The sequence below is a fragment of the Hypanus sabinus genome, chromosome 25 (assembly GCF_030144855.1).
Source record: "Hypanus sabinus isolate sHypSab1 chromosome 25, sHypSab1.hap1, whole genome shotgun sequence".
Lineage (NCBI taxonomy): Eukaryota > Metazoa > Chordata > Chondrichthyes > Myliobatiformes > Dasyatidae > Hypanus > Hypanus sabinus.
Window position 1 is genome coordinate 8,460,378 of NC_082730.1, and position 16,472 is coordinate 8,476,849.

Sequence of the window (16,472 nt, forward strand, 5' to 3'; positions counted from 1 at the left end):
TGGACACACACTAAGCAGTTACCACCAGCCTGCACACTTTTGGGAGCACTGGTCATGAGGATAATGTGTGCATTCCACAGTGACGGCACCAGATGTGAGGATTGAATGGGGCAGCTGGGATTGTGAGGCAGCAGTTTTAGCTGTGACACTGTAATATTCTGGACAGCATTGACAAACAGCTTGAGACCTTACTCTGTATTTTAAATGTGTAACCCCCTGGGTCGCCTCAGGCTCGCTCAGCTCGTTCTCGTCTAGGGGGAGCAGCCTTCGGCCCCACCAAACTGGGTAATCAGCTGGTGTGGATGCTGTGTGATGTCCTGCCTTGCCCAAAACACAGACAGTACACCATATGTGATTAAATTAGTACAATTTATAAAGATTACTATAACTAAGTGATTAATAACAATACAGTATATATGGAGGAAAAGAAAATAAAGAAAAGGCGCCAAACTTATCAAAGTCCAGACCACTTCATGCACAACCGTTGGAGCTCAATTACTGAAGTCTTCTGGCCACCATTCGATCCCCTCCGAACTCCTCGACTCGCAGCTCAGGACCACCCGAAGTGGTCAACCAAACACATCTATCTTCGTCTCCTCTCCTCGGGGTACCTCCTAGCCTTGGACCCCCGCTTGGGGTCCGTTCCTCGCCCAGTTTACAGCATTGTGCCCTCTCTCTCTGAGCCCCTTGCGCCGATTTCCCCAAAAGCCCACCAACAATAGCTTACAGACTCAGAAGAAAGAACAACATTAATCCCAATTGGTTTACAAAGGAATACAATTCTCGTTATCAGTAAATTTTAACCCAACCAAGCTGCCAGCACTCTCTCGCAACAAAGAAGCATTCCTACTTTTAACAAAACAAAGAAGCCATTTTGAATAACATACACAGTAACAAAGGAAAAGAAGAAACCCCCGTTACAAATGGAATTTTAGCTGTGGATTTTAAAATATTGATTGTTGTTTTTCCCTTTTTTTAGGTGATCCTTACTGCTGATGTTTCTGGAAGGAGTAGTGGTGGCAGAATATTTAGATCAAGTGATTTTGGAAAGAATTTTGTCGCCACAAACCTTCCTTTCCATCCACTATTGCAAATCCTTTATCATTCAGAAAATTCGGAACATCTTTTGGCATTAAGCGTGGATGTAAGTACGTCAGAGAGAAAATACTAGTTGATTTTTGGGAAATACAAAATGATCTGTTTGTGCCATTTTTAGCCTTCTGCAATTAGTTTTGTCATAATAATCAGCATCTTTTGATTTGATACATTCATGGCTTTCTAGAATCAGTGTCATCGTGTATTATTAAAAAATCAAGATTAGTTGTCGAAACACAGTAACATGTTTTGCTTTATGTCAATGACTAACACAGGCTAAAGATGTGCTGGAACAACTGCAAACTGTTACACTATCCACTACACCACTGTGCCACCTTCTGGCCCAAGGTATTTTATTCCACCACACTTTCCCTTGCACTATCGTCCCTTCTGTCAGTCTTATCAAAGTACATCTTTTCACTTTTTGAAATTCATTCGCCTAATAGGTAAATGAGTATCTCTCTGCTTAGCATTTGTATAATTCTCTTTCTGAAGGATGAGACATCAGACCTCTGTTTAAATAGAAACATAGAAAACCTACAGCACAGTACAGGCCCTTTGGCCCACAAAGCTTGCTGTGCATGTCCTTACCTGAGAAATTACCTGGGGTTACCCATAGCCCTCTATTTTTCTGAGCTCCATGTACCTGCCCAGGAGTCTCTTAAAAGACCCTATTGTATCCGCCTCCACCACTGTCGCCAGCTCCCCATTCCATGCACTCACCACTCTCTGTGTTTAAAAAAAAAACAACAACAACTTACCCCTGATCCTCTGTACCTACTTCCAAGCACTTTAAAACTGTGCCCTCTTGTGCTAGCCATTTCAGCTCTGGGAAAAAGCCTCTGACTATCCACAAGATCAATGCCTCTCATCATCTTATACACCTCTGTCAAGTCACCTCTCATCCTCCATCATTCCAATGAAAAGAGGCCCAGTTTACTCGACCTGTTCTCATAAGGCATGCTCCCCAATCCAGGCAACATCCTTGTAACTCTCCTCTGCACCCTTTCTATGGCTTCCACATCCTTCCTGTAGTGAGGCAACCAGAAATGGGCACAGTACTCCAAGTGGGGTCTGACCAGGGTCCTAAGCAGCTGCAACATTACTTCTCGGCTCCTAAACTCAATCCCATGGTTGATGAAGGCCAATGCACCATATGCTTTCTTAACCACAGAGTCAACCTGCACAGCTGCTTTGAGTGTCCTATGGACTCGAACCCCAAGATCCCTCTGATGCTTCACACTGCCCAGAGTTTTACCATTAATACTATATTCTGTCGTCATATTTGACCTACCAAAATGAACCACCTCACACTTATCTGGGTTGAACTCCATCTGCAACTTCTTACCCCATTTTTGCATCTTATCAATGTCCTGCTGTAACCTCTGACAGCCCTCCACACTATCCACAACACCTCCAACCTTTGTGTAATCAGCAAATTTACTAACCCATCCCTCCACTTCTTCATCCAGGTAATTTATAAAATTCACGAAGAGTAGGGGCCCCAGAACAGATTCCTGAGGCACACCACTGGTGACCGAACTCCATGTAGAATATGACCCGTCTGCAACTACTCTTTGCCTTCTGTGGGCAAGCCAGTCCTAGATCCACAAAGCAATGTCCCCTTGGATCCCATGCCTCCTTATTTTATCAATAAGCCTTGTATGGGGTACCTTGTCAAATGCTTTGCTGAAATCCATATACACTACATTTACAGCTCTTCCTTCATCAGTGTGTTTCGTCACATCCTCAAAAAAAATTCAATCAGGCTCGTAAGGCATGACTTGCCTTTCACAAAGCCATGCTGACTATTCTTAATAATATTATCCCTCTCCAAATGTTCGTAAATCCTGCTTCTCAGGATCTTCTCCATCAACTTACCAACCACTGAGGTAAGACTCACTGGTATATAAGTTCCTGGGCTATCTCTACTCGCTTTCTTGAATAAAGGAACAACATCCAATCCTCCGGAGCTTCTCCTGTCCCCATTGATGATGCAAAGATCATCGCCAGAGGCTCAGCAAACTCCCCTCTCACCTCCCACAGTAGCCTGGGGTACATCTCAGCTGATCCCAGTGACTTATCCAACTTGATGCTTTCCATAAGCTCCTGCACATCCTCTTTCTTAATATCTACATGCTCAAGCATTTCAGTCCACTGTAAGTCATCCCTACAATTGCCAAGATCCTTTTCTGTAGTGAATACTGAAGCAAAGTACTCATCAAGTACCTCTGCTATCTCGGACGGTTCCATACGCACTTTATCACTGTCACACTTGATTGGTCCTATTCTCTCACATCTTAATCCTCTTGCTCTTAACATACTTGTAGAATGCTTTGGGGTTTTCCTTAATCCTGTTGGCCAAGGCCTTCTCATGGCTCCTTCTGGCTCTCCTAATTTCTTTTTTGAGTTCCTTCCTGCCAGCCTTATAATCTTCTAGCTCTCTATCATTACCTAGCCTTTTGAACCTTTCGTAAGCTTTCTTTTCTTCTTGACTAGATTTACACCAGCCTTTGTACATCACGATTCCTGTACCCTACCATCCTTTCCCTGTCTCATTGGAATGTAGCCACGCAGAACTCCACGCAAATATGCCCTGAACATTTGCCACATTTCTTCCTTACATTTTCCTGAGGACATGTGTTTCCAATTTATGCTTCCAAGTTCCTGCCTGATAGCTTCATATTTCCCCTTACTCCAATTAAACTAACTTGTCTGTTCCTATCCCTCTCCAATGCTTTGGTAAAGGAGATAGAGTTGTGATCACTATCTCCAAAATGCTCTCCCACTGAGAGATCTGACACCCGGCCAGGTTCATTTCCCAATACCAGATCACGTACAGCCCCACCTCTTGTAGGCTTATCTACGTATTGTATCAAGAAACCTTCTTGAACACACCTAACAAACTCCACCCCATTTAAACTCCTCGCTCTAGGGAGGTGCCAATCGATATTTGGGAAATTAAAATCTCCCACCACGACACCTTTCAGACTCTGTCTCCCTATCTGCTCCTTGATGTCCCTGTTACTATTGGGTGGTCTATAAAAAACACCCACTAGAGTTATTGACCCCCTTCTTCTTTCTAACTTCCACCCACAGAGAGTCTGTAGACAATCCCTCCATGTATTCCTCCTTTTCCACGACCATGACACTATCTCTAATCAATAGTGCCATGCTCCCACCTCTTTTGCCTCCCTCCCTGTACTTTCTGAAACATCTAAAGTCTGGCACTTGAAGTAACAATTCCTCCCCCTGAGCCATCCAAGTCTGTAATGACCATAACATCATAGGTCCAAGTACTGATCCATGCTCTAAGCTTATCTGCTTTGTTCCCAACACTCCTTGCATTAAAATAGACACATCTCGAACTATTGGTCTGAGCATGTTCCTTCTCGATCACCTGTCTATCCTCCCTTTTGCACTGTCTCCAAGCTTTCTCTGTGAGCCAACCGCTTCTTCCTCCGTCTCTTCAGTTTGGTTCCCAACCCCCAGGCAATCCTAGTTTAAACTCTCCCCAATTGCCTTAGCAAACCTCCCCACCAGGATATGGGTCCCCCTAGGTTTCAAGTGAAACCCGCCCTTTTTGTGCAAGTCACTCCTGCCCCAAATGAGGTCCCAATGATCCAGAAATCTGAATTCCTGCCCCCTGCTCCAATCCTCAGCCACACATTTATCCTCCACCTCACTCTATTCCTATACTCACTGAAGTGTGGCATAGGCAGAAATCCCGAGATGACTACCTTTGTGGTTCTGCTTCTCAACTTCCTTCCTAACTCCCTGTAGTCTGCTTTCAGGACCTCCTCCTTTTTCCTGCCTATGTCATTGGTACCAATATGTACCACGACCTCTGGCTGTACTCCTTCCCACTTCAGAAACATCCCAGACCCTGGCACCTGGGAGGCAAACTACCATCCATGTTTCTTTCCTGCGTCCACAGAATCACCTTTCTGACTCCCTAACTATAGAGTCCCCTATCACTGCTGCCATCGTCTTCCTTTCCCTACCCTTCTGAGCCACAGGGCTGGACTCTGTGCCAGAGGCATGGCCACTGTTGCTTCCCCCAGGTAGGCTGTTTCCCCTCCCCCACCCAACAGGAGTACTTACAGCCACAGTTTTGCAATTTGCATTCACATTTGTGGTTTGTAACAAAAAATATTGAAAGCTGTTGGCAGTGATCTGAGCCTGCAGCTTTAAAATTTAACTAAAAAAACCTAAATAGGCAAAATAGCTTAGCAAGAAGTGAACATTGACCAATGCAGTGCCGTAGCCAGACGTTTCACAGTGCCAACTCTTAAGATGGTTCTATTCCCGCAGCAGTCTGTAAGGAGTTTGTTAGTTCTTCCTGTGAACGTTTCTCCAGCAATTTGTGGGTGTTGCTCTGGATGTTTTGTTATCTCACACATTCCCAAGGTCAGGTTAGTCAGTTGTGGGCATGGTATGTTGGCACCAGAAGCATGGTGACGCTTGCAGGCTTCCCAGCACTCCCTCAGACTTTGTTGGTCATTGACGCAAACGATGCATTTCACTGTGTCACAAATGAGAAAATCTGCAGATGCTGGAAATCAAAGTAATACTCACAAAATGCCTTGGGAGCTCAGCAGGCTAGGCAGCATCTATGGAAAAGAATAAACTGTCGATGTTTCCTGCTGAGAACCTTCATCGGAACTTCATCATGTATTTCACTGTATGTTTTGATGTGCATGTAACAAATAAAGCTAATCTTCATAGTCAACCAATTTCCCCAACTCCACCCTGAAATGTGTGATATGTTGTTGGCAAAAAATACATTTGCAGTTGAATTAGCAAAATATAAAGTTCAGAGTTTCTAATCTTAGTTAATGGTTTAATAATTCAATGGTTCAATTTAATATTAAATAATGTATACATTGTACAACCTGAAACCTTTACTCTTTGTGGACATCCATGAAACAGAGAAAGAAAATCCCAAAGAATGAACAAGAGAAGAAACGTTAGAACCCTCTCCTATGCGCAAGCATCAACCCTCCCCCCCCACTTGCTCCAGCATCAACATCAACCCCCACCCCACCACTCACCATGCAAGCAATAGCAAATCCCCAGAGACCACGATTTAGAGTCCATCAAAAACTATTGTTTTTGATATCACTAACGACAGAGAGAGATATTGAGAGTGCTCCTGCTACAGTGAGAGTAAAGGCCAACAGCTTGCTGTTTCGATGTTACTTAACTATAGTGTTCCAACAAAACTACATTCTATTATACTTCTTCCTGTAAACCCCTGTGAGAAAATGAATCTTAAGATAGTACAGCATACACTTTAAAGTATTGATAAATTTATATTTATAATATTCATAATATATTTTCTTTGAACTTTAAATCATTACTAAAACCAATTGGGTGGAAGTTTGCTCAATGTTATAAGATTGCACCCTAAGCAATGTCCTTGTTTGAAGATCACTTTTTCTCCCTTAGTCCATCCCTTGCTGCTTTTTGCTCATCATCATGCACTGGATATTCTAAAATGATTGATTACGTGAATGGGAGTTAGCTCAAGAGAGGCAAATAAGAGAAGTCACTGTTTAAGCCACAAGGCATATTGTTTTGTTACGTGCATTTCTACAAGAAACAGAAGTTTGTCAATGAGCTGGGAATGTTTATATAGAACAAAATTTATCATTGAAATACCCATTCCCATTCTGACATGTCAGTACCCATTCCCATTCCGACATGTCAGTCCATGGCCTCCTCTACTGCCGTGATGAAGCCACGCTCAGGTTGGAGGAGTAACACCTTGCATTCCATCTGGGTAGCCTCCAATCTGATGGCATAAACATCGATTTGTCAAAATTCTTTGCACCCCCCCTTCAGCATTCCTCATTCCCGTTTCCTTTCTCACCATACCTGCCCATTACCTCCCTCTGGTGTTCCTCCCCTTTCCCTTTTTTCCATGGCCTTCTATCCTCTCCTATTAGATTCTTTTTTCCAGCCCTTTATCTGTTTCATCAAACAACTTCCCTGCTCTTTGCTTCACCAGTCCCCCTCTCCTGTTTTCACCTATCACCTACCATTTTGTACTATTTCCTCCCCTCCCCTCCCCTCACCACCTCACTCTGACTTCTCATCGTTTTTCCCCAGTCTCAATTAAAGGTCTCAGCTCAAAACATCGACTGTTTACTCTTTCCATTGATAGTCTGCTGAGTTTCTCCAGCATTTTGTGTGTGTTAGATGAAATTAGATGCTGGTAATCTAAATTGGCTTCATTATACAAATGAGATTATTTTTGTATTTGGAAAACAGTGGATTCCAGTTAATTGGGATGTATCAGGACCAGTACATTTTGGCCCAATTAGGCAGCAGTCCCAATTATTTGAAGTTTCATGAAAATATTTAAAAAGGTATAAAGCAGACAGAATATGTAACTGAGTAATAAATAATATATTTAAATGAAATACAGAACCACTTAGAACATTACCAGTACTACCACAGTATAAAACTGTAATAGTTCTAATAGCGCTGGAGGAATTCGTCCAGTGTATGCTCTGTGGTCTTTTGATTGATTGTAAGTGAACAAAATTAGCACAGACACCTTGTGCAGATAATGCCTTCCTATATTGTTTTTGATGATTGCATCTTCTTAATCAGGGGTTCCCAACCTGGGATCCACGGACCCCTCAATTAATGGATGAGGTCCATGGCAAATAAAGGTTGGGAACGCCTGACCTAAATCTTCATTTTCATTGTAACATTGAAGATGATTGTTGATAGCTTCAAATTCTTTGCAGCTTCTAACATGTTGAAGTAGTATACACTGGATGAAATCCTCCAGCAATAATTATTAGGACCAGTTCAGTTTTATAGTACTGTAATAGCATTGGTACTGTTCTAAGTTTATCTAAGTATATAATTTGTTTCATTTTCATTCCCAATCCCATCCATTTCTGCATCTCCAAGCCTGAATACTTGAAACCACAGAGCAAAACAGTTCTGAAATGTCTTGCTGCTCATTTCTTGCCAGTTATCAGTGACAAAAATCACTGCTGTTTGAACACAAGCACACACAATTGATGCTATTTAAAAACTGATTGCTCTAAGTGCAGTGTAGTGTCTTAACGGCCACACAAGTTCACAGGACTGAGGCTAGTTAGAAACTGTTAGGTAACAGTCTCTTGTTCCAATTAAGCAGCATAGGTTTCCCAAGTAAACAAAGGAATCCTGGCTATTTTTTCAATGAGCTTTTCTGTAAGAGTTGTCCCAAATAACCGGTTGCTTGATTAACTGATGCCCAGTGAACCGGAATCCACTGTATACTCATGACACATTGATTTGTCTAATCTTGTTTTTCTTCTGACTGCTGTATTATTCAATAATATTCCAGAATGAGTTGTGGTTTTCCCCCGATTTTGGTAAAATATGGAGAAAAATACATGACTTTGTATGCCTTGTGAAGTGGTAAGTAAAATTTGGTTAACAATTACCTCAGTGGCAGTTTGTTTTAACATTTGCAATAACTAATTAGTCTTGAACTTTTTATTTAATGTGACACCATTTCCAAGTCTAGAATGGTCCAAGCTGTCCATTAAAAGTGAAGTGGGAAGTTGGCTAATATGGTTGGAGAATGTGGAGGGTTTGTAAGACAAGTAAACTTCAGTTTTGAAGAATACCCACCATAGTCGCACCTGGTTTATGAAGGCAACTACAACGAGTTCATTAATAACCTTATTTCAGTGCAGCCTTGCAAGAGACAACTATAATAGAATGGATGTGCAGCTGTGGAGTGGATGTTCCCAACCTTTTTTATACCATGTATCAATACTATTAAGCAGGGAGCCCGTGGACTCCAGGTTGGGAACCCTTACTAGCAGCTTAATGTTCTGGGGTTTTGTTGTTGTAGACATGATAGAGCAGGAGGGATTAAAGGGGGAGGGTGGCATTACTAGGCTGGGAAAATGTCACAGCAGTGCTCAGCCAGATTGGAGAGCTTGTCTAGTGAGACTTTATGGGTAGAACTGAGGAATAGGAAAGGTATGACCACATTGGTGGGACACCCAACACTCTGCAGGATTTATAGGTGCGAATTTGTAGAGAGATTGCAGACTGCTGCGAGAAACATAAAGTTGTGAAGGTAATACACGCACAGTGCTGGAGGAACTCATGAGGCCAGACAGCATCTATGGAAAGGAGTGACCAGTCGAGGGTTTTAGGCTGAGTCCCTTCATCGGAGCTGGGAAAAAAAGAAGAGGAGTCAGAGTAAGAAGGTGGGGGGAGGGGAGGAAGAACCCCAAGGTGATGGGTGAAACCGGGAGGGGAGGAGGGGTGAAGTAAAGAGCTGGGAAGTTGATTAGTGAAAGAGATAAAGGGCTGGGGAAGAAGGGATCTGATAGGAGAGGAAGAAAGACAAGGTGGAGGAGCACCAGAGAGAGGTGATAGGCGGGTAAGGAAATAAAGTGAGAGAGGGGAATGGTGAAGGAGAGGGTGGGGGGGGGTGCATTAGTAGAAGTTCGAGGAATCGATGTTCTTGCCATCAGGTTGGAGGCTACCCAGATGGAATATAAAGTGTTGCTCTTCCAATCTGAGTGTGGCCTCATTGCAACCATAGAGGAGGCCTTAGACTGACGTGTCGGAATGGGAAGTGGAATTAAAATGGGTGGCCCCTGGGAGATCCCGCTCGTTCTGGTGGACAGAGCGTAAGACTTACAAATTTCAAAAGGGGATGTGTTTGCTGTTTTGAGACAAATTAGTGTGGATAAATCCCCAGGGTCTGATGGGTTGTTCCTTCAGACCCTGTAGGATGCTAGTGGAGAAATTGCAGGGGCCCGAACAGAGATGTGTAAAACATCTTTAATCACTGGTGAGGTGCCAGAGGGCTGGAGGACAGCCAATGTTGTTCTGAAGTTTGAAAAAGGCTCTAAGGATAAGCCAGGAAGTTGTATGTTGGTGGGTATGATGTCAGTAATGAGATAGTTATTGGAAGATATTTGAAGGGAATGAATATGTAAGTATTTGGGTAGTTAGTGAGTAATTAAGGATAGTCAACATAGCTTTGTGTGTAGTAAGTCGTATCTAACCAAGAAAGTTGAAGGCAAGGCCTTTGACGAGATCCCACATGGAAAATTGGTCAAGAAGGTTCAGTCATTTGGCATTCATGAGGTAGTAAATTGGATTAGACATTGGCATATCACAGATGAAGCCAAAGAGTGGTAGTAGATGGTTGTCTCTCTGAGTGGAGGCCTGTGACAAGTTGTGTGCCTCAGGGATTGGTGTTGGGTCTGTTGTTGCTTGTCACCCATGTCAGCAATCTAGATAATAATGTGTTAAAATGAATCAGCAAATTTATGCATGAACTGAGATTGGGGGTGTTGAGGACAGTGAGGAAGACTATCAGGGCTTGTAACGAGATCTGAACCAGCTAGAAAAATGGGCTGAAAATTGGAAGATGGGATTTAATGCAGATTAGTGTGAGGTATTTCACTTTGGGAAGCCCAACCAGGGGATGTCTTACATGGTAAGAAGTAGGGCACTGAGCAGTGCGGAAGGACAGAGGGAACTGGGACTACAGATCAATAATTCCTTGAAAGTGGCATCACAGATGGATAGGGTTGTAAAGAAAACTTTTGGCACATCGGCCTTCATAAATCGATGTATTGAGTACAGGAGTTGAGATTTTATGTTCAAATTGTACAAGGCATTGGTGAAGCCTAATTTGGTTTATTGCATACAGTTTTTGGCCAGGAAAGATGTAAACAAAATTGAAAGAGTGCAGAGTAAACTTACAAGGATGTTGCCAGGTCTGGAGGGCCTAAGTTAAAGGAAAAGGTTAAATAGATTAGGACTTTATTCCCTAGAACATAAGGAGATTTGATAGAGGTAGACAAAATTATGAGGGGTAGAAACAGGGTAAATGCAAACAGACTTTTTCCATTGAGGTTGTTTGAGACAACAATCAGAGGTTAAGGGTGATGGGTGAGAAGTTTAAGGAGAACATGAGGGGAATAATTTTACAGGGTGGTGAGTGAGGTGCCAGCGCAAGTGGTGGATGTGGGTATGAAACATTTAAGAGAAATTTGGATAGGTACATGGATGGGAAGGGTATGGTTAGGGTGCTGGTTGATGGGATTAAGACTTATGGTTTGGCGCAGTCTAGATAGGCCAAAGAGTCTGTTTCTGTGCTGTCATTTTCTGTGTCTTTATGACTAACAGCTGTTTCTGAGATACTTGTGGCACCAACAATCGTTGAACAGTCAAAGTCACTTGGATCATATTTCTTCCCCAATTTGATTTTTGATCTGAACATCAACTGAACCTCTTGATCATGTCTGCATGCTTTTATACATTGACTTGTTGCCACATGATTGGCTGAATAGATATTTGCATTAACGAGGAGGTTTACTTAATAAGTTGGCCACTGAATGTTTTTTGGGACATTTGTGACTGACTGTGTAATTTATGAAGCATAGTAGTATTGTTTTATAGTCCTTGACCGATCAGTAAATACAACATCATCTTTGCAGTTATTGTGTTATCTAGACACCTTTATTAGTAAACAGTGTTAACAAAAAAAAGTTATTAGTGTCCAGAGATGGTAGCATGTTCTCTCATGTATCTGATTCAGTGTATATGAAAAACTGAAATGTCTCCCACTCATCAAATACATTGCCATGAATTAGTTCATGTTTAAAACTCCAAAGTTTTGCTAGTGGTGTTTAATTTGTAAATCTAACTCGTACATCGATTCTGTCTGTATTTCATGCATTATCATCATTTATTTCTCTTTCTTTTTGTCCTCAGGGGCCCAAAAAATACAATATTCTTCACTACCCACCTGAATGGATCTTGCAGTAAGTTGCCTCTTTGAAGCCCTTAAATCCCACTTCACACCACCTTATGACAAGCTCTCTGAAATGTTTTTTGTCTTGGTTCATAATTCAAAGTGTAACGTTGATATACAGGTCTCTTGTACTTCTCTGCTTCCATTTGTGGTGGTTTTTTATGTTGGCATCACATTTACTACTGAAAGAATTATATAGAATATAAAACAGTATTGCATAAGATTTTGCAAATAAAACTGCTCTGGCATGCTTAGTGCACATAACAAAAGTTGCCACCCTTTTCTTTCATTATGAACAAACCGAAATCAGTCAGTCGCCTTACACTGATGACTTTACGTCAGAAGCCATCTCTTAAAGTGAACACAACAACTCAGTGGCAGTGTTCCTGGATTATGTAGAACATTTTCTATTATGAACGATATGTGTCACCTGTCACCCATTACATACCTGCACAGGAACAGGCTCTTCAGCCTATGCTGAACATGATTCTAATTCAAATTCCATATCTGCTTGCAATTGATCTACGTCCCTCTATTCCATGTTCTTGTGCCTCTCTAAATGGCCCTTAAACATTGCTGTTGCTTTCACTACCTCCACTGGCAGCCTGTTCCAGGCTCCGGACACCTCTGTGTACTTCAAATCAAAAGAAAATAAAAGCTCACCTCACACATCTCCTTTAAATTTTCCCCATCTCATTAACACTTAAAGCAAATTGTTGTTGTGTGAACAAAATCGGCAGAGACACTTAGCTGACAAAATGAGGCACAGCCGGCATCATATTGAGACCCTTTCGGAGAAAGGTCTGCTTGACCCAACATTACATGACATTCTATATGTTAAAGATCAGAGGACAATTCCATATTTACAATGTATCCACAATGCTTCCTTTGAATTACACACAACCTTCACAAGGTCCACTTTGCACCCACACTACAGACACTCTGATGAATTTTAACTGTGATTCATGGCTCTTAGGAACCCATTGTTTAGAGATGCATTTTAAACAATCTACAGAGTATATTCAGATCTGAAGAGTGGTGGCTGAAGTTAGTTGCTGAAGAACTAACCCCACAAAAACACCGTAGCACAAATATTTAAAGCGCAGCCGCTGTAAGGACGCAACAAATAATTTGTTCAAAGCAAGCTCCTTTGTTATTACATTGTTTGACAAAAACCTGATCTTTAGTGATCCATCACAAGCAGTTCTGCTAACAGTTCAGCATCAGCAAAATTGCATTCATGCCATCCTCCTTGTTCAGGGAGAATGAGGAAGTTGATTGGCGAGAGAGTTGTGTTGTCCTGTAACTGGTTTGAGTGCAACTGTTGAGTAAACCATTTTCAAAGTTTGTGGCTGACAAAATAGTGTTAGATAGCAGAAATGCAAGCAAGCTATTATTGCACAAGTTTTGCATCTGAAGTTGCAGAAGAGTGAGTCTCCTTAGGTCAGTTGTGTTGGTTGAGTTACCAGTACAATATTCTGAGTGCCTTTTCAAGGGAAATGTTTAATTACTTTTTAAAATATTTTTGTAAAATAGTCAATTTTTTTCTATATATTCAGTTTTACTTCACATAAGTCTGTTGCTAGTATTCCTGAATTCAGTAACCGCAGGTAGTCTTTTTAACTGTGTAAAACTCTTGCCTAGAATTGATTCGATCCTCCATTAAGGAGCAAACTTGTTGGTACCAGAATCTGTGTATCCATCAGTAATAACTGCATATATTTATTTTCTTTTACTATGCTGTTTGTGCACACTGATTTTGCAACACCAGGTTTTGGTTGTTTCCCTATTTTAATGAAGCATTGAGCATAAATCACAGTAAACTCTCCAGTATTGTTCTTTTCAAATTGCAGATCAAATCGCGGATTTTGTTTTAATCGGGTGGCCAGATTTTTGAGTTTATAATATAAAGCATTTGCTTTTTGTAGTCCAAATGTACTGAAGCTTATTTGTATGTGTTACTGCTATGCAAAATGTTGATTTAAATATTGTAGTAAATGCTAAACAAGTTATCTGTTAGTAATATGGTTCGCAACCCATGAACTTTTGTTTTTGTAGCTGCAAAGGGTTTGTTGGAGCTCAAACGAACAGATGATTTTGGAAATACGTTCAAAACTATTGCATCAAAAGTTTATTCATTTGGTCTAGGGGGGAGTTTCCTCTTTGCTTCAGTTATGACAAACAAGGTAAAGATATTTTTTTAAAATACTCAAATGTTTTTACACAACTTGAATTTCTCTTAGTCATAGAGACATGAAACACTGCAGCACAGAAACAGGATTTTTGGCCCATCTAGTCTATGCCAAACTATAAATATTTCCAGACCTGCACCCGGACCATAGACCTTCATACCCCTCCTATCCATGCATTTATCCAAATTTCTCTTAGATGTTGCAATTGAACCCACATCCGCTACTTCCTCTAGCTGTTTGTTCCACAGTTATTACTTTATTCATTATGGTTGTGTAGTTTTAATTTATGTGTTAAATGTGTTTTACAAATGTTGATTTGTGTAATCTTTGTATGTTCTCACCATTATTTGTTAAAAAGTTTTCATTATTTACATTGTTACTTAGGCCAGTTTAAGGGCGCTTCATGTGTCTAAGGATATGGGAGAGACCTGGAATATAGCACAGTTGCCTCACGTAACCGCTGAGCAGTTCTACTCCATTCTGGCTGCCAATGACGACATGGTATTTATGCACGTCGATGATCCTGGTGGTAGGTCTCAAGACAATACTAATTGTAAAGTGTCTTTGAATCAGTTTTCATATATATAAGTTGTACTAGTCACCATTTTCTTCCTCTCATTTGACTGCACTCTTCCTTGTCTGTAGATAGTTGATCAGCTTCCATTTGTGTGCAGGAGCATCCTTCTTTGCTTCCATCATCTTTTTCTCTGTATGGTTAAATATCAGAAAGATTAATTATTGATTTCCATGCTAGATTCCAGCCATTGATTTAATTGCTCCCCTTCACCTCTTTTCACAAGTTATCTTGGTCCCATCAGCATCACCAAAACTGTTTCTCCAGCCAGAATTTTGGACTCTGTTGTCATCTTATTATACCAATAGATGATTTCCACTTGCAAAGTGTCAGCCCACCCACCAGTCACTGAAGTTTTTATCTTTGTCATTCTGCAATCTGATTATTTCACTAGCCTTCTTGGAGACTTCCCATAAAATTCACTTCAAGAAGTTTTAACTTGGGTATATTTGGAGCAAATCTACCCTTGTTCTGTCATGCACTATATCCATCAACCAAGTTCTTGTTGACTTTGCCCAGGTCTGTTTTCCTCAAAGCCTTCACTAAAATTGTAATTATTTTTGATGTGTTTTCCAGTTCTACTCCTTCACAACTCTAAAGTTCATATTTGCTCTTTTGTGCATTTCTCATCAAAATGCTGGAGGAACTCAGCAGGTCAGGCAGCATCTATGGAAATGAATAAACAGCTGATGTTTTGGGCAGAGACCCTCCTTCAGGACTTGCTTTCTTCCTTCTTTGTGGCCTGAAGAACAGTCTCAGCCCAAAAACGTCAACTGTTTATTCATTTCAATAGACAATAGGTGCAGAAGTAGACCATTCGGCCCTTCGAGCCTGCACCACCATTTTGAGATCATGGCTGATCATCTACTATCAATACCCAGTTCCTGCCTTGTCCCCATATCCCTTGATTTCCCTATCCATAAGATACCTTTCTAGCTCCTTCTTGAAAGCATCCAGAGAATTGGCCTCCACTGCCTTCCGAGGCAGTGCATTCCACACCCCCACAACTCTCTGGGAGAAGAAGTTTTTCCTTAACTCTGTCCTAAATGACCTACCCCTCATTCTCAAACCATGCCCTCTGGTACTGGACTCTCCCAGCATCTGGAACATATTTCCTGCCTCTATCTTGTCCAATCCCTTAATAATCTTATATGTTGCAATCAGATCCCCTCTCAATCTCCTTAATTCCAGCATGTACAAGCCCAGTCTCTCTAACCCCTCTGCGTAAGACAGTCCAGACATCCCAGGAATTAACCTCGTGAATCTAAGCTGCACTTCCTCTACAGCCAGGATGTCCTTCCTTAACCCTGGAGACCAAAACTGTACACAATACTCCAGGTGTGGTCTCACCAGGGCCCTGTACAAATGCAAGAGGATTTCCTTGCTCTTGTACTCAATTCCCTTTGTAATAAAGGCCAACATTCCATTAACCTTCTTCGCTGCCTGCTGCACTTGCTCATTCACCTTCAGTGACTGATGAACAAGGACTCCTAGATCTCTTTGGCCTTCTATTTCCATAGGTGTTGCCTGACTTGCTGAATTCCTCCAGCATTTTGTGCATGTTGCTCTAGATTTCCATTATCTGCAGAATCTCTTGTGTTTGTGCATCTTCCCTATGCTTATACGGTACTGTGCAAAAGTCTAGGGTGCTTAAGACTTTTGCACAGTACTATAGTAATTTTATGTATTGCAATATACTGCTGCTTCTGCAAAAGTAAACCACAAATTTCGTGACAGATGTGAATAATGATAAACCTGATTCTGATATTGTTCCCTATTGTGGACTGAGAGTGGGAAGGGTACAGGG

The 16,472-nt window shown here is 41.5% G+C and overlaps 1 protein-coding gene across 1 annotated transcript in view; it reads left to right on the plus strand.

The window, feature by feature from the left end:
- sort1a (sortilin 1a) overlaps positions 1–16,472 on the plus strand; it is a 53,766-nt gene that overhangs the window by 17,778 nt on the left and 19,516 nt on the right. Inside the window, exons 5-9 of the mRNA XM_059950020.1 lie at positions 980–1,144; positions 8,450–8,523; positions 11,860–11,909; positions 13,958–14,085; positions 14,476–14,620. Coding sequence (XP_059806003.1) covers positions 980–1,144; positions 8,450–8,523; positions 11,860–11,909; positions 13,958–14,085; positions 14,476–14,620 — 562 coding nt within the window. The remainder of the gene's footprint in view (positions 1–979; positions 1,145–8,449; positions 8,524–11,859; positions 11,910–13,957; positions 14,086–14,475; positions 14,621–16,472) is intronic.